General features: G+C 41.0%; 1 protein-coding gene across 3 annotated transcripts in view; it reads right to left on the reverse strand.

The window, feature by feature from the left end:
* DCT (dopachrome tautomerase) overlaps nucleotides 1-17,995 on the reverse strand; it is a 31,744-nt gene extending 13,749 nt beyond the window's left edge. For all 3 annotated transcript variants that reach the window (XM_060128970.1, XM_060128971.1, XM_060128969.1), the window contains exons 1-6: nucleotides 17,689-17,995; nucleotides 9,255-9,554; nucleotides 6,541-6,641; nucleotides 6,224-6,390; nucleotides 3,918-4,097; nucleotides 2,206-2,341 (exon numbers count right to left, since the gene is read on the reverse strand). In XM_060128970.1, the coding sequence (XP_059984953.1) occupies nucleotides 2,206-2,341; nucleotides 3,918-4,097; nucleotides 6,224-6,390; nucleotides 6,541-6,641; nucleotides 9,255-9,554; nucleotides 17,689-17,983 (1,179 nt within the window). In that variant the 5' untranslated portion in view covers nucleotides 17,984-17,995. The remainder of the gene's footprint in view (nucleotides 1-2,205; nucleotides 2,342-3,917; nucleotides 4,098-6,223; nucleotides 6,391-6,540; nucleotides 6,642-9,254; nucleotides 9,555-17,688) is intronic.
* Nucleotides 17,996-21,001: the final 3,006 nt, after the last annotated feature.

A 21,001-nucleotide genomic window follows, 5' to 3' on the forward strand; every position in this document is an offset into this window, starting at 1 on the left:
CTGTTCCCAGAGACACTGCTTTGGGAAATATCCCCAGTGTTCTCCTTACTTGCTGCAAGCAATAAATCCTTCCTTCTTCGGATCAATCTTTGGCTTGGTTGTGTCTTTTGGCTCCATGTCGGCCAAGAGACTGAACCCAGTCTTCGGGTAATACACTCACTTGTTCATGTATTGTCTATAGCTGCTTTCGTGTTACAGTGGCAGGGTTGCGTAGCTACAACAGAGATCATCTGGCCTGCAAAGCCTAAAACACGTGCTATCTGGCCATCGACAGAAAAATGTTGTCAAGCCCTGCACACTTAGCGGGTTTCCTCAAAATAAGGACATAAGATTTGGCAATCCTTGAGACTTAGGATTGAAAATCAAATTACTAGCAACTACAGAAATGCAAATCAAAACTACAGTGAGGTATCACCTCACACCAGTCAGAATGGCCATCATCAAAAAAATCTACAAACAATAAATGCTGGAGCGGGTGTGGAGAAAAGGGAACCCTCCTGCACTGTTGGTGGGGATGTAAATTGATACAGCCACTATGGAGGACAGTATGGAGGTTCCTTAAAAAACTACAAATAGAACTACCATACGACCCAGCAATCCCACAACAGGGCATATACCCAGAGAAAGCCATAATTCAAAGTCATGGACCACAGTGTTCATTGCAGCACTATTTACAATAGCCAGGACATGGAAGCAACCTAAGTGTCCATCGACAGATGAATGGATAAAGAAGATGTGGCACATATATACAATGGAATAGTACTCAGCCATAAAAAGAAACGAAATTGAGTTATTTGTAGTGAGGTGGATGGACGTAGAGTCTGTCATACAGAGTGAAGTAAGTCAGAAAGAGAAGAACAAATACTGTATGCTAACACATGTATATGGAATCTAAAAAAAAAAAAAAGTGGTTCTGAAGAACCTAGGGGCAGGACAGGAATAAAGATGCAGACGTGGAGAATGGACTTGAGGACATGGGGAGGGGGAAGGGTAAGCTGGGATGAAGTGAGAGTGTGGCATGGACATATGTACACTACCAAACGTAAAATAGATAGCTAGTGGGAAGCAGCCGCATAGCACATGGAGATCAGCTCGGTGCTTTGTGACCACCTAGAGGGGTGGGATAGGGAGGGTGGGAGGGAGACGCAAGAGGGAGGAGATACAGGGATATATGTATATGCATAGCTGATTCACTTTGTTATAAAGTAGAAACTAACACACCCTTGTAAAGCAATTTTACCCCAATAAAGGTGTTTAAAACAAAAAAAATTACTAGCATCACCATTACCACCTTTGGTAGGAGTGAAAGGTCTTGGTTTAATCCTCAATTTGTCAGAGGATTCCGCTGTTCTACTCAGCATTTTGGAGTACTGGGTAGGAGTGACATGTTTTCTTATGAATATGAGTTGTATGTACAAATTTTATAATTTAAAATGTGTGTTTTAATAAAAACTTATTTAGCGACATATGGTGTCAATAGATGTGTAGATAGATAGCAGAGAAGGTAGACATCAAAATGCTTGGCATAATCCGATGGCTGAAATGATAGCCTGAAAAGTGATGTGAGATATCAAGTTAGAGCCAGGGAACAAGGACCATCCTACAGAAGAACAAAGATGGCAATGGAGGACTCACAGACAAGCCCCCACCTTGTAAGAAGTTGGGACCAGTAGTCCACATTTCTGATATTCTGATGGCAAAAGCAGCTCATTTTTAGCCAGAATCCTTTGTGAAGTGAGGGAAGCCAGGACCAAACACCAAACAGAGCTTTGGACCTCAGGTACCTGGGCATCATGCAAGGGTCACAGTACCTGCACAGTACTTCCAGCCCATCACTTACCTTCAACACCACTCATCCCACCAATGAAAAATCACTCATCATTATGCTAATGTACGATATATTATGCTAAATTATGGTATAATTTATAATATTATTATGCTAATTTTTGAATCCACCTCTGGACTGTAAACTCCCATCTAGGGTCATTCCAAAGCTAACCATCTCTAAAGTATAGGTTTCTGATTAGGGAACTTCAAATGCTATCTAACCACCCCTATGCTGTAGATTTAAATTAACTTACATATGCATACATCCCATTCACACAGAGAATAAAACACACACCAAACCTTAATCTTGTTGTAAAGCACATAAATCCAACACATTATCTAGAAAAGTTTTCATCTCTTCTGAGTCTTTGAACATACCACAAAAACAGGATCATTGGCAGCAGAATGTGGCAAAGCGTTTGTCCCGTTCAGGAAGGAATGAACCAAATTATGAAGGTTCATCACTTGAGAGTCCAGGGTCCCGTCTGCTTTATCAAATCCTTCCAGGGCATTCCTGAGAGAAATCAGTATGTCAGTGACAAGAGTCATGAATTGATAAAGGTCCCTTTGTATTGTTTCCAGCCTAGATAATAGTCTTCTATTTTGAGATTGTGTCGGGAAATGGGAAGCTCTGTTGTAGCTAAATAGCTAAGAATTAGCGACAGCCTTTAATGAGATCTTCTAAAGAGAAGGGAACTCCTAATCCATGCTACTTCCACACCTGCTTGGTTGGAGTCTATATCTTTTGTGTACTGTATGACAATTATTTACTGTCATATCTGTCTCCCGTGCTAGATATGAACTTCTAGAGGACAGAGACTGTGGTTTCTTCAAATTTGTATTTCCAGTTCTCAGTACCATGCCCAGCACATGGTCTGAGATCAATAAATATTCTTTTGAATTCACATATAATCTTATATTCCTATTTCTCCACTAAATAGATCTGCTGTTTGACTGTAATACATTCAGCATTCTAAACGTATCCCCAAATTCCCCTTACCTTTCTCTTTTTTCCCCTCCTCATTTTCAGGAAATTTTAATTGTCCATACCCTAACTCAGTGATCCTCAGAATCACTGGAAAATAAAAATACATATTTCATGCCCCACTTTCAGAGTTTCTGATTCAGTAGGTACAGGCTGGGTCCTAACAATCTGTGGTTCTTTCTACCTAACTCCCAGGTGATGTCAATTATGATGGTCTGGGCGCCACACTTTGAAAACCACTCGCTTAACTAAAATCTATATGGAAGGCAATCTGTGTCGACTGCACTTGTATCACAATGAAAAACTAATGCATGCTCCTTTTCAAGGTAAAGGTCATCCTTCACCTCACCTTTGACACTATTCTGAGGGATATGTCCAACCTCAGCACAGACTCTGGGCTCTGCTACACTCAGCACGACCTCTGCAGTAAGTTCAGCCTACCCTGCCCCTGGCCCCAAATAACACACCAATTGTATAATTTACACACGGTTGAGAGAGAGAATTCAGTTTGGGAGAAGACCATGAGTCTATCTGCCATTCTTTTTTGGAGCTTCAAAGATGTTTGTTTAAAATCTTATTTATAGCCATACATATTTCTCATCATGCTTACTGTCTTTTTAGAGAGAGAAAACTATTAGTTGGCCTTCAAATGTCAAGTATCGTAATGTCATTGCTGTGCTGTAATCTGAGTTGCATTTAATCTGTAATACTCCTCTGAGATCTCAGACCCCAATATTAAGGTCTATGGTTGACATTTTTTTAAGGGAGAAAAGAAAAATCATGAGCAAATATTTCAAAAATACTCTGTTTAGTGAGGTGCCTTGGTTCTGAAGACTGTACTTATATGTGTACAGAAATTACAAATACAAAAGGTGGTTTTAAATGGCTGAGTTAGAAGATATTCGAACTACGCTATTAAAGATAGTAGGTGGATGATGACTTCCTTGACACTGATGCCTTGTTACCCTCTTTTACCAAGTGCTTCCCTATTACTGAGCTTTGATGTCTCCCAACACCTGGATTTCCTTCCAGTTCATTACAACCACAGGCATGAAAATCTAGAAGTATTGTAAAACGCCAGGGTCGCAGAGCTCAGAGCACCAACCTGAAGCTAAAGGTAGAGTTCTGGAAGAAAGGAGGATTGTCAAACTTCTTGAGAGACAGGCAATCTTGTATGTCTTTTAAAGTTGGCAATTTCTCACTGTTTCTTCCCACTTGATTTCTTCTCAGCAAACCTTCATAGGTTCCATTACACAGGGTGACCCGGCGGTTGTAGTCATCCAAGCTAAGATGTGTAAGGAGATTAGAAATAATACGGATAGTATCATAACTTTGAGCCCAGCAAACCAATCAAGGTTATAGTCGTGGTAAAATTTTACTACCGTTACCTTACAAGGGTCAAAAATATGTGGTAAAAGTACTGCTTCCAAAAGCAATTATGGATTAAGGATTTTCAAAAACATAGATGCGTGAAATATGAATCAACACATAAATAATGAAGAAAAATTACCATTCCGTTGGAAAGACAGTAAGAGGGTTTACTAGGCAAGACGGTGACTCCTGTTATGTGCATCTGAACCTTGAGTAACTGAGGAGAGACCAGGCTAGACTGTATTAATATTGAGCTAAGCCAGTTTGGGCAGAAGTAAAGCTAGGAAAGCATTTCAGGCAAACTGAAGGCAAATGAAGGTGGTCAGAGTGAAAACACGTGAAACTATATGGAGGAGAAGTATTAGGAGAAACGCTGTATTAGAAAATGTTCTAAGGCAGAAGGGATGGTTAATTGGTAAACGTGGATGCCGGCAAGGTCCCGTGCCCATAAAATTATATCCTACATGCCTGTTGGGGCCTGGAATTCCACCATCAGAACAGTATTCCATTTGGTAGAGATCAAATGTTCAAGATGTTTCTGTGTGCATTTTAATGGGTGAGGGGATCATACTGGGTGTGTGAGAACAGAATCAGCGCACATGAGGATGAAAGACGCCAGTACCTAAAAACTAGACAAAAAACAGCCTCCAAGGCAGCCTTTCCCAAGTGTGTTCCAGTGAGATGGTCTGTGAAATAAGGGTGTCAGGGTCAGATAAGTTTAAGCCCCTCTTGAAAAATAAGAACACGGTTACTTATGAAAGGCTCTGAGACATTCTAAAATTTTTAAAACCCTTTTAACTCAGCATTCTCTAAATTTATTTGATCAGAGGAGTCTCTTTTCACATACCGCCTATTAACAGCCCAAGGCACTATAAGAAATGGTGCCCTTGTGGAACGACATTAAGTCATGTACAAAGCACTTACTACATCCCTCGGAGCACTGCCTGGAGGGTTGTAGGAAAAGCTTAGGATGTAGAAGATGGGATCACAGTGAGCTAGACCTAGACCCCCGAAAACACGCACATGCCCAGCCTGGGGCGTGGACAGCAAAGCTCTGTGCCATGGAGCGGTCGAAAGACAAGGGACAAGGGCACTAGTATAGTGGAGTTCAAAACAGGAGGATCGTGGAGGAAACAAATGAATACAGGCAGACGGAAGAGCTTCTTGGGGAATCTTTTCCTGAGATGTGTGCCAGGAAAGAGAAACAAATTCAAGGAATCCCTGAGGACAGAGTTCTTTGTGGGGTATGGGCTGCTTGTGTGTTCTTTGGTACTTTCTTTTTTTTTTTGCAAATAACAAACATTTGCTGGTGTCACTTATGGTAGAAAAAAGTTTCTACACCAGATGCACATGACCCGATTTTAGTACTTTAGAGATTCGTCTCACCACCCCATTTCCTGTTCCCCTCAACTCCCCAGCACCCTATGGCCCAGCCATATCAGACTGCTTCTAGGGACTTTCCGAACTACATACATGATGTTCCCTCCGTCTAGGACACACTACCCTCCCCCGCCTCTGGTTGAGAGATCTGTGCCTCCTTGAAGTCTCAGGATACTCGTGTCTCCACCTCTTAAAGACTTTCACTGATTCTCTTCTTGGCTTTGGACACACACCTATTAAAATATTTCTCACGTTATATTGTAATTTGTTTACCAGCCTTCTACCTTTGTAAGTATAAAATGATATTCCAAAGGGAAGCTATATTTTATTCATCCTTGTATTCCCAGCACTATTAAACTGCTTAGAATATGATCAGTGCTTAAGACATGTTGGTTGAATACAGGAAATACTTCTCATTTTAAGACAGTTGATCTCAAAGTGATGGCCAAGCATATTCAATTCACAAGTGTGATTTCCATGCCTCTATTTTCTTTTTATTAAAGGGCTCAGGGTTTTTTAAAATCCCAGGAAAATACTGTTCAGAAACATGTAAACAGAATCCAACATGCATTAGAAAGAGAATTGTAAAGTTATTCTCCATCTCTCAGACATAAGAAAATAAAATCTCTGGATTTCTGCTGCAGGTACACATGCGATTACCTATCACAGACAATTTCCCAGCTGGAGAATCTGGAGTTTTGACTAATCAGAGTCGGATCATCTTGTCTTGCAGCCCCAAACAGCTGGTCTGTACACACGTCACACTCGTTCCTCCCGGTGGCAAAGTTCCAGTAGGGCAAAGCAAAGGACTCATTGCCAGTGAGGCGCTGAAAGCAAAGGGCATGACGAGTCATTTAATTCATGTCATCAGATACAACAAGAAACTGATACAACAAGATACAACAAGAAAGCAAAGACTCATATGGGTCTTGACCAAATACAAAACAAAATTAAAAGAAACTAATGTTTGGACCAACCTGGAGATCTCTTTCCAGCCACAACAAATGGTAGCGGTGCCAGGTAACGAAGGCGGGGCCTTGGTGTGAGAAATCTATGGCCTTGTATGGGCGCCCTGGTCCTAAAACATTTGGGAAACATGTTAGAGGTCACAGAATAGATTTTTTTTATATGTTAAATGTTACCTGGGAGGTGCTGCAGAGCCAAGAAGTCCGTGATGTTTTAGTCGGAAAACAACTGTTTTTAATTAATTAATTTTTTTATTGAAGTATAGTTGATTTATAATGTTTCAGGTGTACAGCAAAGGGATTCAGTTTATATATATATGTATATATATATAAATATATGTACATATATATATATTCTTTTTCAGATTCTTTTCCATTATGGTTAATTCCAGGATACTGAATAAAGTTGCCTGTGTTATACAGTAGGCCCTTGTTCTTTATCTATCTTTTTAAATTAATTAATTTATTTATTTTTGGCTGCATTGGGTCTTCGTTGCTGCACGCAGGCTTTCTCTAGTTGCAGTGAGCAGGGGCTACTCTTCATTGCAGTACGTGAGCTTTGCAGTGGCTTCATTGCAGTGGCTTCTCTTGTTGCAGGGCACTGGCTCTAGGCGTGTGGGCCTCAGTAGTTGTGGCGCATGGGCTTAGTGGCTCCGTGGCATGTAGGATCTTCCCGGACCAGGGCTCAATCCTGTGTCCCCTGCATCGGCAGGCGGATTCTTAACCACTGCACCACCAGGGAAGCCCTTTATCTATTTTATATATAGTAGTGTGTATATGTTAATCCCAAATTCCTAATTTATCCCCCCCTTTCCCCTTTGGTAACCGTAAGGGAAAACAACTGTTTTTGCCATTTATCTCTCTGAAAGCAACAACAACAAAACAATCTCAGCAGCAACTAGCAGTTTTAGGATAAATTCTCCTTCATCTCTTGAAAGTTTGATTGACAGCAGAGAAATTCAGGTCATCTTAAGAGCTCCTGTTATAAATTTAATTTTTAAGCAATGTTTCATGAAGATAGAATGAGTATCCCCCAAAAGAGATCAAGACCTAAATGAAATATATTTCTAAAAGACATTTTCTAACCTATTCCTCACAAAAGCATGTATTTATAGGGAGGGATTAATGAATAATAAAGCAACTTCAACTGCACTTAGTCCAAATTCAGCATTTATGTAACCGAAAGGCACTTCCACGGATTCTACCTCAGCCATCAATCAGTTACAACTATTAGCTGACAGGCATGGTTGCCGAGCCCAGAAGAGAGAAAAATACATTCCAACCAATTTGGCTGGCCTCTGGAACTGCCAATTTTAGTGAAAAGCTTTGGGAGATTTAATGACCTCCTTACTGCCTGTTCTATCCTTCTTCTCCCTCTCATAACAGCTTTTGATGGTTATGTAGTAACTTTAGCTAACTTTAGTTCTTTTTCAAAGTACCCATGATAACTTCAGAGAGATGAACAGAAATGAATATAAATTTAATTCCTAGATGCAACCAGAAACTATAGTTTTCTTTTCCTCTTGAGAGACTACCCTCTCATAAAGCAAAAATTCCTCAGAGTGATGACAGGAAAACAATAAAGGTCTATATAGCCAGAAGAGCCTCCGTATCTACCGGTAAAGAAAGACAGACGCTTACCTATGAGGCAAGTTTTTAAAAGACACTGAGGGGAAAAAACTGCTGTCACTGATGTTGGCTACGCAGCCCTTCGTAAATGTTTTAATGCAAAACAGAGTTTAAAGTTCTCAAAACAAAATGATGAGGGGGCATCAAACGAGGGGGAGTGAGCGATAAACACAAGGACAGATGATTTCAAATGAGAATCTCACTATTCAAAGTGAGCTCTGTATCTTCATTCACCCTGACCCCAAAGAGAAGCCCCAGAAGAGGGGATAATTGCAAATAGAGCCAAAGTTCAGGACAGCACGGAGCAGAATCTGGACTGGACTCCAGCCCTCCTGGAGCTAACTGGTGGCCATGGCTTTCCCCTGACTGAAAATAACAGAGGATAAAATTTGATGTACCAGATGAATGACGTTCCTAACAGACAACTCCCATCCCAGGCCCCAGGTTTTAGTATCTGGGAGAGCAGGGTGTCATTTTCTCAAGCATCCAGCCTAACTGTGGTTCAAAGGGCTGAGCCAAGCTACACTGCTGTGGCCCAGCTCATCCTTTTCCTTGACAATTCAAGTCCAAAAGCCCTGGGCATTACAGCAGTGCATGGGCACCACGAGCGATGACCTGAAAGTCTTACAACTAATACATGTGAGTTTAGTGCGATACACACTTCCAATACCAATACTCTAATTCTGCACAAAGGAACTTCACGTGCTTTTAGAATAGGTCAGAGAAGGCTTCCATGGTCAGATTTAGACATGTTTTCTTCTGGAATCAAAAGGAATTTACCTCCACTTCACCAACTCTTGCCTTTGAGGATGAATAGCTTCGGAGAGAAGAGTTTAGACCCTGAACCAAAAACACAGACTATAGGAGAGAACATTTTCAAATGTCCACAGCCAACATCCAGGGAGAAACCACTGCATTCTAACACTGGGCAGCATCTGATAATTCAATGACTTTCATAAACCTAATTCCTCTTTGATTCCTTGAGAGGTTTTTCTCTTGTCAATTAACTTGCCTGAAAGTACTTCCCACCCACCAACCCATCCCCAATCCCAAACCTATAATAAAATACCTTAAACTCAGGGGAAAAAAAGACTCACCTAATAATGTATCTCTAACGGAATAATAATGGAGCCACACAAAGAAATCATAAATGCTGCAGTTGGCGATCTGTGGCTGGGTCCCGTTGGTCCCGAGCAGGCCTAGCCAGTGTTGCGTGGTGATCACGTAGTCGGGATGCGGCGTGTTCTTTGCGAGGTCTAAGGAGCCCAAGAATTGCTCACGCTCCTGAGGGGTCAAGGAGTGGATATTCTGCCGGACAACCAGGGGTTTCTTCTGCTCGCAGTTGGGGCCAGTCCAGCCAAACTTGCAGTCTCCACAGTTATAGCCGGCGAAGTTTCCTAGTGCATTTTAAAAATTAAGGGATACAAGTTATTACGAAATATTGAGTATAGTTCCCTGTGCCATAGAGGAGATCCTTGTTGGATCTATTCTATGCCTTCTTTGAATGACCATAGCACTTGTTGTCTGTATCATTTTTATGTCTGTTTTTGCTTTGTGACTGAAAATGAAAAATTTCTATTCGTTCACGTCCTGGCCCTTCCTTAAAATTGCGTTCATTTACGTATTTCATATGTATTGACTACATCTTAGACACCGTGTTAGCTGCTGGTTCTAGATGTTAGTAAAATGTAGACCTTCCTGATCAAAAGGTCCCAGTATTTGTGGGAAAACAAAAAAAATGAACAACCTATGTCTCAAAGAGATTCGTATTTCCCAAAGAGAACACACCTAGTAGGTATAATAAATACATGTATCATATGTACAAATAAATAAATAAATAAATAATAAAAATTAAGGGAAAGATGGAAGAGGAAGCTTATGTAGTTTGGAGGACATTTCTGGGGTAGAACAGAAGAGAAGATCAATTGCTTTTCCTTACTCTCCTCTTGAAATGTTGTCTCTCCAAGTGGACTGAACACTAGAGAGTTCCTAGAAATATTCCCAGCAAAGAAATAGGACAGGAAATGAATTCCATGCTGTTATGAGCTGAACTGAGTCCCCACAAAATTCATATGCTGAAGTCCTAACCCCCAGTACCTCAGTATATGACTATCTTTGGAAATAGGGTCTTTAAAAAAGTAAGTTAAAATGAAGTCATTGGGGGGAATGATCATTGGCTAATCCAACATGACTGGTGTCCTCATAAGAAAAGGAAATTTGGACACAGTTACCGAGGGAAGATGATGTGAAGGCAGGGAGAAGACACCATCCACAAGCCAGCAAGAGAGGCCTCAGAAGAATCCCAGCTGCCGACACCTTGTTCTGGGACTTCAGGCCTCCAGAACTGTGAGGAAATAAGTTTCTGTGTGTCACCCAGTCCATGGTCCTTTGTTATGGAAGCGCTAGCAAACTAAAACACTGCTGCCTTCCACGTTCCCTTCCTCTCACGGGTCATGCCGTGGCGGGGCGGGGGGGGGGGGTCCCTCCCTGGGGTTGAGCTGCAGCCTTGGATGTCATCACTGCTGGGCCCCCCTCCCCTGCAGCACATATGGAAGGGCTGCTGCAAAATAGGTCATTGATTTAGAGAAGGAAGAGAATATACACCAAGCTAAAGGTGGAACCAAAATAACTAAGCAGACTTCCAGGAATTACGGTGGAATCCAACATTTAAAAAGCTGGTTTATTTCACAAAGGAGACAGAGTTAAGACAAAATCAGTGGAGGCTGGCAGGTGAATTAGCTGCCGTGGCGTCAGGAAGCGCAAACAAACGGCTCTGCTTTGTTTGTTATCACCCCAGGGACTGAGGACTAGTCATACCAAGCTCTAGGCATCTTTCTGATTAGCATCTAAAGTTTAAATTATCTGAGCTTGAATTTTCCCTTTTTAGCCTTGATTATTGCTTTTGGTATGACCAGCACCTCATTCCTTAGGTGGTAATAAGTTAGAATAAACATTTAAATATTATTGGCATGAAATGTTGAAACAAAAAGGGATAATAACTCTTATCTCCTAGGGGATGAGAGGGGTTATGTAAAGCATTTAATGTGAGTGACAATCTCCCTTCCTTCTCTTCCTACCCCTCCTCCCAGATCTTTTTTTTTTTTTTTTTTTTTTTTGATACGTGGTTCACGGGCCCAGCCACTCCGCGGCATGTGGGATCTTCCCAGACCGGGGCACGAACCCGCGTCCTCTGCATCAGCAGGCGGACGCTCAACCACTGCGCCACCAGGGAAGCCCCTCCCAGATCTTTTTACTTGCTCTTCCTTCTGTCTAGAACACTTTTCCCTCACGGTCTCCCTACATTCCTCTTTGCATGGGTTACCTATTCCACCTTTAAGCGTCACGATGGGCTCTCTGCAAGGTCATCCCTGATCCCACACATCAGGGTGATGATCTCATGCTGTGCTCCTATGACACCTCATATTTCCTTTTTCATTGAATTAATCGTGTCAACTGTAGACATCTACTGGTCTCAGCTACAGACAACTGGAAGGCAGTTATCCTGCTGCCTAGGCCTATGCTTGGCCTTGTACAAATGAATATTTCTTTAATGAATGAAAGAAGCATAAAGCCAAATCACCACGATGGACACTTTAAATATCTTACTATTTTATTTGTCAGTTATATGTCAATAAAGCTGAAATTTAAGTTTTTTAATTAAAAAAAAGGAGTATAAAGCACGTAGTAGATGATTCAATAAACCTCAGTTTTCTTCTTCCTTTCTCTCCCTTGTGAATTAGAAGGAAAAGCAGGCCCTGCAAATAATTTTGATAAACTACAAGTACCAAAATAGATGCAAGTAAAACATATTATGACCATAGAAAAGAGAGGTTTATTTGGATCTCTAAAGGAAAAGGAAATTTTCCAATAACATGAAAACAAAACGATTAGCATGTGTCCTACGTGAAGAAAATGCACAGGCCTCCTGTATTAACCCAATGGATTTTTTGATGGTTAAAGAAAATGTCCTTGAAAATATCATAAGTAAGAAGAATTTTTTTAAAAAATTTGGGTTCTATGCTCTTTGTAACATACAAAATATTCTACCTACTCTTACACAGCTTACTTGTATTTTCCTGTTTCAACACCAAATGAGAACATAAGTTTAAAAAAAATACTTAAAAGGGAAAATTCTACTAGTCCCAAGACTGAAAATCAAGTTCTTGAATAGTCTGCATTAAACATTAAAATTTATGTTGATCACTGGAGTGAAGCTATTAAATATAAATTATTTAACAAATATTTATTTAACAGCTACTACAGTATCAAATGCTATGCAAGGCACTTCAGGCTTCACGGAGCTTGGTGTCTATTTTCCCTTGGGGTAACTACTAAAATTGTATAATATCTATTTTTAAAACTTCTTTGATTAAAATGTATCCCCTAATTTGGCAGCTTCTATAGGAATAGAGTATTTTTTGAGAAGCGATTGAACAAAATGCATGTGAAGAATACTAAATACCTAAACTTCCAGCTGTTTACCTACAGCCAGGTGATTGGAGGTGAATGTGTAGTCATAGCTCTACAATAGGAGAGCAATTCCTTCCTCCAAAATGCTAAGAAATAACACACACAAATTTCAAAATAGTAAATTCGATACATTTCTAGATTTAAAGGCATAAAACTTGAATTTTGGGGTCTCATTATTAAAATTGAATAATTCATAACTTAGGCCATGAGTTTTAAGATCTTTGCATTTTCTCTACCATGATTCTTTTTGGTTGCTAGAAACAAAATTACCAATAACTAATTATCTCCCTCATTCATTTATTCAACAAATAATTTATTAACACCTAATACCTAAAAGGAGGTCAAAACTAATCATGCCCTGCTCTGTGCACCCACAGCTTTATGTACATTCATGCAATTGCCACACGTGGTAACTTTGGACTTGACCTCTCAAAGCCTGTCCTATTGGAATAAGAGTTCTACTTCATCAGGTTCTTATGGAAAGCAATCATGTTAATATAGAGTAGTATCGGTACATAGTAAGTTCTGTATGAAGTGTTACCATTACTAGTTTTACCAGATACCACTTATCAAGTCGTATGGTCTAAGTATCTGTTTTCGTACCTGTCTTACTCATCCACTACGCTGCGGACACATCAAAAATTATGTTGGGGTTTCTTCCCCTTTGTACCTGAAGGGCCTAACGTAATTGGTGCTAAATAAACATTGGTTGGGTGGCTGATGAAGGAGTCATGAATAACTAAATAAAAGGCATTAAGCCCTAGAGGATACAAAAATAAGGCACAGTGCCTTCATCTAGTGGGACGAGGAACATGGGTGGAACGAAATATCAACGCAAGTCTAACTGTGGGAAAAGTGAAAACAAAAATTAACCAAACACCATGAATGACAAAAGACAAAATGATTGATTCTGACTCAGAAGACCAGAGATGCTTCACAATTATGTTGAACAAAGACATCTCATGAAGCCAGAGTTGCCCCTGAAAAGCAATGTAGAAATGCTAATAAGAAAGCATTTGTGTGGATCTGAGCTCACCTATGACCCATAAATGTATTTGATAAAAAAAATCCCTTTTCCAGCATGTCTCAGAGAAAATATACCCCACAGCTCTGCAGTCAGACCCCTTTCATATTTGAGCTTCTAACCCTGATTTAAAGAATTTGTTAAAGTGCTGAAGACAACTGAAAAGTGCAATAACATAAAAGCCTAGCACACAAAGTGTTTATTTCTTTAATTTAGATTTCCTAGTATTTCCTAACATCAACTTAATGAGTTAAATTTTTCCATTAATCCACCAATAGCAGCAGCCAAGATATAGATATAGATATAGACATTGATATAGATATAGATATAAATATAGATATAGATATATAGATATATAAATGAACGGGGCCCTTTTAGAAAGGATTGCGTTATCTCACTGGGAAATGGAGAGAGAAAAAAGAAAGGATCCCTAGATACCAGTCTATCACTGAGTATGTCCTTGAGTAAAAATTAAATTTAAAAAGACAAAGTCTTATACCTACTTAGGACTGGGGAGAAAATGGAAAGAGAATGAGAACAACCAAACAATGCACATTCCTACATGAACTGCATCAGCTCAACCTCCAAGGGCTATTAGATTAATTAAGCTTAAAGACCACCGATCAGTGAATTTACAAGGAGCTCTAAATAGCCTATTCCTTTTAATTAGAGATTCTATTATATTAATGACAATACTTTATACTCACATGAGGCCTTTCATTTACAGAGTTCAAAAGGATTTTACAAATGTGGTTTCATCATTATCCCCATTTCAGAGATTGGAAAGTGGAGGCACTTAGTCACTTGTACAAACAAGAAGTTCTCAGATAATTGTTCATAAACCATTTGGTGCACATATTTTTCAAAAATCCAAAGACCCAGCTGCAGCTGGTCTATGCTTAGGAATGCCAACTGGCAGGTGAGACTTGGAAGGTGAATGGCTAATGCCAAAGTCTCCTGAAATTTACCACTTCTTGACAATTAAGTTCAGTAATTTGGGGGGTTCAATTTATCCCCACAGAGAATAGAGAAGTTCTCTCTAGAGAATTTGAGTACATAATTTAGGGTTTTTTTCCCCCTCAGAGTTTGCATTTACTTCTTTTTATTGAGCTAAAATCTTTTACCAACTTCAAGATCGAGGAGACTATGGGTTTTTGTGTGTGGTTTTTTTAATTGTGATAAGAATAGCCAACATGAGATCTATCCTCTTAACACATATTTAAGGGTACAATATATTATTGTTGACTCTAGGTAGAATGTTGTACAGTTCTGTTGTACAGAACTCTAGGACCTACTCATGTTGCTTAACTGAAACTTTATGCCTATTGATTAGTAACCCTCTACTTCCTCTTCCTCCCAGCTCCTGGTAACCACCATTCCGTTCTTTGATTCTATGAATTTGACTATTTTAGATGCCCATATAAGTGGGATTATTCAGTATTTATCTTTCTGTGACTGACTTATTTCCTGAGTATAATGGCCTCTGGTTTCATTCATGTTGTTGCATACTGCAAGATTTCCTTCTTTTGTAGAGCTGAACGGTATTAAGTTGCAAATACATACCACTTGGCGAGGATGCAGAGAAATTGGAACCCTCGCACACTATTAGTGCGGCTGCTGTGGAAAACAGTATGGAGGTTCTTCAAAAACTTAAAAATAAAACTATCATATAATCCAGCAATCCCATATCTGAGTGTTTAACCAAAAGAATTTCAATCAGGATCTCAAAAAGATATTGGCATCCTCATGTTCATTGCTGCATTATTCCGAATGGCCAAGATGTGGAAACAACCTAAATGTCCATCAAGAGATGAATGGTATGTTTATCTTTCCACTGTATTAACAAAGCTCAAGGTCATCAACAGTCTGGTTGCTAATATACATTTCTTCATTAATAAATTTTGGGTGACACCAGAAGAATCCCAGTGATTCTATTTGCAAAAGAATTTTGAGGCTACCAGAGATCAGGTTTAACTTCTGAAGACTGCCTTCTAAATCATGAAGAAATTACTCTCAGAAAGCAAGCAACTCACTCTTTAGGGAGAATAAACTGAAAGACATGTGTCTTGCTTTGAGGCATATGACACATCACGGTGATTATTATGTATACCAAATAGCTGTCCAGCTCAGTCACTAAGGACCTAGCCTGGCACGCTGAGGCTCAAAGACAAAGACCGTCTAGCCAACATGAGTAGAGCCATCCAAAGTTGGGATGGAAAGAGCTATGGTCCTGAATGAGTCTAGACAGATCAAATCCTGGAGGAGGGAGACAACTTAGGTCACTGTGACCCTAATTTACTGCCACTTCTAGAGGAATATTTATAACCATTCCCTCAGGACAGGGAGACTGCAATTATCTCTTCTATTCGGCCATCCTTGATTCCTTCCATCTCCACTTTTTAAAAAACTTGCTAGTCAGGTCAGAAATATAGAGTAGATGGTGATAAGGAGAGTTAACAGTTATATCTGAGTTCCTAATGTCTTCTGCCCCCAGGATTCTATAAAATGGAGATTCCCAACCTTTGTAACTTGTGGTACTCTATCATTAATTGACCTGGAAAAAAGTTTTCTAGAAGAATTTTTGAGTCATAGACAAAGAAGTCACTCTGTAGTGTGGTTTCCAATCCCACAAGTAATATGAAACCTGCCGCCTCTCATTAGACTGAAAAACCATGAGAATCTACAAGATAATGTCTACAGAAGCAAATGCTCAACTAGCTTAGAAAAAATGAACAGCATATATTCAACATGCTATTAAAAACTTTTTGTCACAATAATACCCCAAGACAAAACAGTTCCTTTGAATCACAGAATTAACAATATGACTACAAAATGATTATAAAGCCAGAATTTTTTTTCTTCTCCATTATGGTTTACTACAGAATGTTGAATATAGTTCCCTGTGCTATACAATAGGATCCTGTTTATCCACTGTATAAAAAATAGCTTCAGAATTTGTTTAAGTTAAAAACATCGGATAACATTCCTACATCAACATCACAGCCCTTTGTGCATTCCCTTAGTTTACCTTTTTATGTCCTCAGGTAGCTCAATTATCTGTATTTTCCTATGTGACAGTGTCATATAAGAACATCAATAAAAGCATAATTTCAAAAGGAAAACACTCTTGTGTGGCTAGACACTGTAGAACAGTTTCCAAGGGCTTTGCTAAAGTTATGGCTTATGTGTTTTGTATTCCACATGCCCTGCCAGCCTTTGAGAGTTTATCACTGCTGTGCATGTTTGCTGAACACTGGAGGGGAGGCCCGTGAAAGAGGATTTGAGATGGCTCAGAAGAGACGGAGGATTAAGAAGTGCACAGAGATTTCAAAGAAACAGGTAATAAGAGAGACCAAGGTCTAAAAGAGAGACACTGAGCAAATTTTGAAACGCTCACATCAAACCCAGGTAAGAGGGAAAAAAGCCATTTTTATCTCCTAACCGGCCTCTCTTCTTCAGCTCGCGGAGAAAGCTCTGTCATGCCACATCTCTCCGATGCTGGCAAAATTACAACCCAATCATAACCTTCACGAGCAAGACGTATCCTGCTTGAGACCTGTTCAAATCATTAGGAACGCTGAGACGCGGACTACAGAACACCTACCCTCGACCTGTCTTCCAGAGGCCAAGCCGCACCCACCACCCTCTTCAACAAGTGCAAACCCATTTCAGAAGGAGAGGGCGCTGAATCCATCTTGAAAGGACTTTTGCTCTGAGTTTCAAAGCTGACTCTTGGGCCCTTTAGCTACCCCCTCCAACAGACAAGCCCGTGGTGTGTCGGCACGCGTTCATATAATGAAGATTGGCCCACGGAATGTTTATTTAGTGTTCATAGCTAGATATACAAAGGGTGTGAAGAGTATACCAAGACATCAGCCTTACTCAATTCCCTGCCTACGATGGACCAACTTGGTTTGCTTTTCAAAGCCTAGTCTAAGCATCTCAAGAGTCCCATCTCTTCCTTGGAAGGGGCTCTTTTCCCAGCGGGCCTGCCCCACCCAGCTGGGCGCATGCGCACGTCTGCCCGCCTTCCTCACCTGTGCACCTGCAGGTCCGGTCGAAGAACTTCCGTGGCCACCGCTCTCGGTCGTCCTGGTTGCGCAGGACGTAAGGACCGCTCCAGGGCCTGGTGTCGATCTGCACCTCCGCGCACTGGCCCCGGCCCTCCCGAGAGCCACAGACGTCGGCCGTATCGGCGCCCAGCGGCGGGCAGCACTCCTTGGCCTGCAGGCTGCCCACCGTCATGCAGACCCGGGGGAACTGCGCCCGCACCCGCGGCGGGAGCGCACAGCCCAGGCAGCCGAGCAGAATCCCCCATCGAAGGGGGCTCATGGCTTTATAACCGGGAGGACTCTCTCGCGCCTTCCACTCCTCGCCTCTGTCCTGCTTTCCTCTTGTCTTCCACTCTTGAGCACTGGAGCATCCACCCCGTTTTTGATTTTTGTTCTTTGGGGATTTGCGGTTTGGGGGGTGTATTTTTGTTTCGCGTTCTATTCCTCTCCTCTTGAAAGAAAGACCCACAAAAATTACAGAACCTGCCTGTGTGCACGTGTGTACGTGCACATGCGCAGACTACTTTATATAACTCAGACCACTAAAACAAAGTTAATTCCATTAGAAGCACCTCTAATGGCCAGATTTAATGAGGGCAGCGCTTCTCACCGCCTTCCCCCGTGAAATCAGCCTTTGTCTCATTGAGTTAATTGACGGAGCGCTCCAGTCATACTACTTATTATACTGGTATTTCTAACCCCCCTCCTTTCCTCCTTAGTCCATGGCTTTAATTGCCTTGAACTCAGTTCAAAAGCCAAACGCCGTTTCGCCTTTATTCTGCCTGGCTTGCCAAATCACGGGGCCTTGTGGGGTTTGTGTAAGGGCTGGGAGAAGCCTTCATTAGGGGGATTAGTATTAGACAAATCCTCATCGTTAGCACATGACCCAAAGTGCACAATGAAGTAGATAAAGTTTCTGGCTTTGTTTCAAGAAGGCCAAACCATCTTCATTATCTGGGCTCATGTGCTCCAGGCAAGCTTGTGACCTCAGACTTCCTGGGGAGTCAATAGATGCAGTGAGCTCGGCGTCAAAGGCCCTTCATAGACCAGCCCCACTGCTAACTGCAGCTCACTCCTGACTGCTCCCTGATGTGCGCGAAAGACCACTACGGGCCATCACACAAGTTCACAAATAAAGAAACATTTATTGAGGGCTGACGAACAAGGAATTGCTTTGTTCCACAATTCACAATGAAGGACCCTCTTCCCTCCAAATAATAAGGTACTATTCTCCTATTCAGCACGTCTCTGCAGCAGATTTTTCTTTTTTAATTACACAAAGTACCATGCCACCAGAAATTCAAAATTGTCATTGTCTAATTGTCAAGAGGCAGTGGGACAATTTGGAGCAAGGGCTTACAAATGATGTTTTTTGATTTATGTTAAAGTTAAGCATTGTCCAGCTTCAGTCTAGAAGGCAACGCCTCCGCAGTGCTTCCAGAGGCAGTGAGGGGAGCGTCCAGATGGGCAGCGGTGGCCACCTGTGAGAACATCCATACTCCCTCCTCATGGTAGAAAACAGGACTCTTTTAGTGCCATAAGGGTCTGTGCAGACAGCTGATGCAAAACTGCTTCAGACAGTGTCTAAGAATGCTTTCTATTTGGCCATGAAGATACAGAATGTTATGTCCCAAAGCAAATGCCTAAGTTAAAAAAATTTTTATATAGCTGTTCCCACCCCATGTACTTCTGTGTCACCCCTATGATATTAAGTTGCTGTGACTAATTAAATGTTGGACTTACACAGAAATGTATGTTCTCAACTCTGACTGTAGACCGTTGCCAGTTTGTAGCCCAAGCCCATTGAAGTGGAATCTCTGAGCGCGTGGCCCAGACGTCAGCATTTTTTCTAAGTTCTCTAAGCCATTCTAATGTGCAGTCTGAGGTGAGAGTCACTGGGTCAGAATAAAGCAAGGCTCCAAAGGAAATGTTGGAATCAAGTCAACTGAAATATTCCATGTGTGTTCATTTCCTCGGGCTGCCTTAATAAATTTCTACTAACGGAGTGGCTTGAAGTAGCAGAAACGTGTTCTCGCACAGTTTTGAAGACCAGAAGTCCAAACTCAGCGTGTCGGTAGGACTGCGCACCCTCTGAAGGCTCTAGGGGAGAACCTTTTTGCCTCTTCCAGTTTCCAGTGGCTGCTGCCCTTCCTCAGCTTCCTTGGTTTGAGGCCACATCATTCTAATCTCTGCCATAGGCCGTGACCTCCTCCTCTCTGTGCTTTAATATTGCTACCCTAGATGGAAGCCCTAAGCAGGTCAGAATAGAGTTAAGAAATCCTCATCTTGATACAGGAGCCCAGCTAAAGTAATAATTTGGGGTCCCTCCTCCCATTACGTTAACTGAGTTAACTTTTAGTATGAAGCCATAAGCCTACATTAAGGCATGTCATCGCAAAATACCGTGTGAAACTTGTAAGGCGTTTTTCTATCATCTCATATACGTCACAATGTCATTTTTATGAGGATCCATGGGAGAGATTTCTCTCAGGGTTCAGTTTCCAGAAAAACGGTGCTTCCCCATAGCAACAAGCTTGTCCTGAACTTTTAGATCCTATGAATTTTAGGATAGTGTCTCTTTCTTTGCCTTGACCATTATGACGCTTGGAACCAAATTCATAGCCCCATGTCTAGCAACTGATTCACACAGTGTTTTGTTTGATATTTGCTTTCCCATATGTTCCTAGATATGGAAATTCTTATTTTATCCTTTTGTAAATTTATGTATTTCTCCAGTCTATCTCAAGTTCCTTGAAAAAGGAGGCGGAGAGATGTATAGATGCACACATACATTTCTGTGTAAGTCCAACAGTAATAAACTCCCAGCCAAGTTGTTTGTAAACAAGCCGAGGCTTAGAGAAGAATTCAAAAAGAATTCCTGAGACGCTGGTGTAAGTAATCAGACATCTAAGGACATGAGCCTAGAAGATCTCAGATCATGAGTATGGCTGTAATTAAACATTGCCTTATTTACAAAAAGGAAAGTCTTTGCTAGAAACCGAAGAGCAGAATCCAGGAGGAAATACCTCCTGGGCGCATTGAGACCATTTGTTGTCACCGGAAGCCATAAAATCAAGGACTATTCTATGGAATGTTCTGAAAGCCAATAAAGAGAGGCAGCTGTATATCACAGAGGGAAATAATCTGAGTGACAAGTGCCTTATCAGAAAGCAATATATTTTACCCTTTTCTTTTACAGTTGAGGCAAGAATCTGAATGAAAATTGATGTTCTGCTCACTTTGATTTTGCATCTCAGCATCTAGTACCATCTTGCACATAAAAAGGACTCAATGCGCG

This window comes from Lagenorhynchus albirostris, chromosome 18 (genome assembly GCF_949774975.1).
Source record: "Lagenorhynchus albirostris chromosome 18, mLagAlb1.1, whole genome shotgun sequence".
Classification (NCBI taxonomy): domain Eukaryota; kingdom Metazoa; phylum Chordata; class Mammalia; order Artiodactyla; family Delphinidae; genus Lagenorhynchus; species Lagenorhynchus albirostris.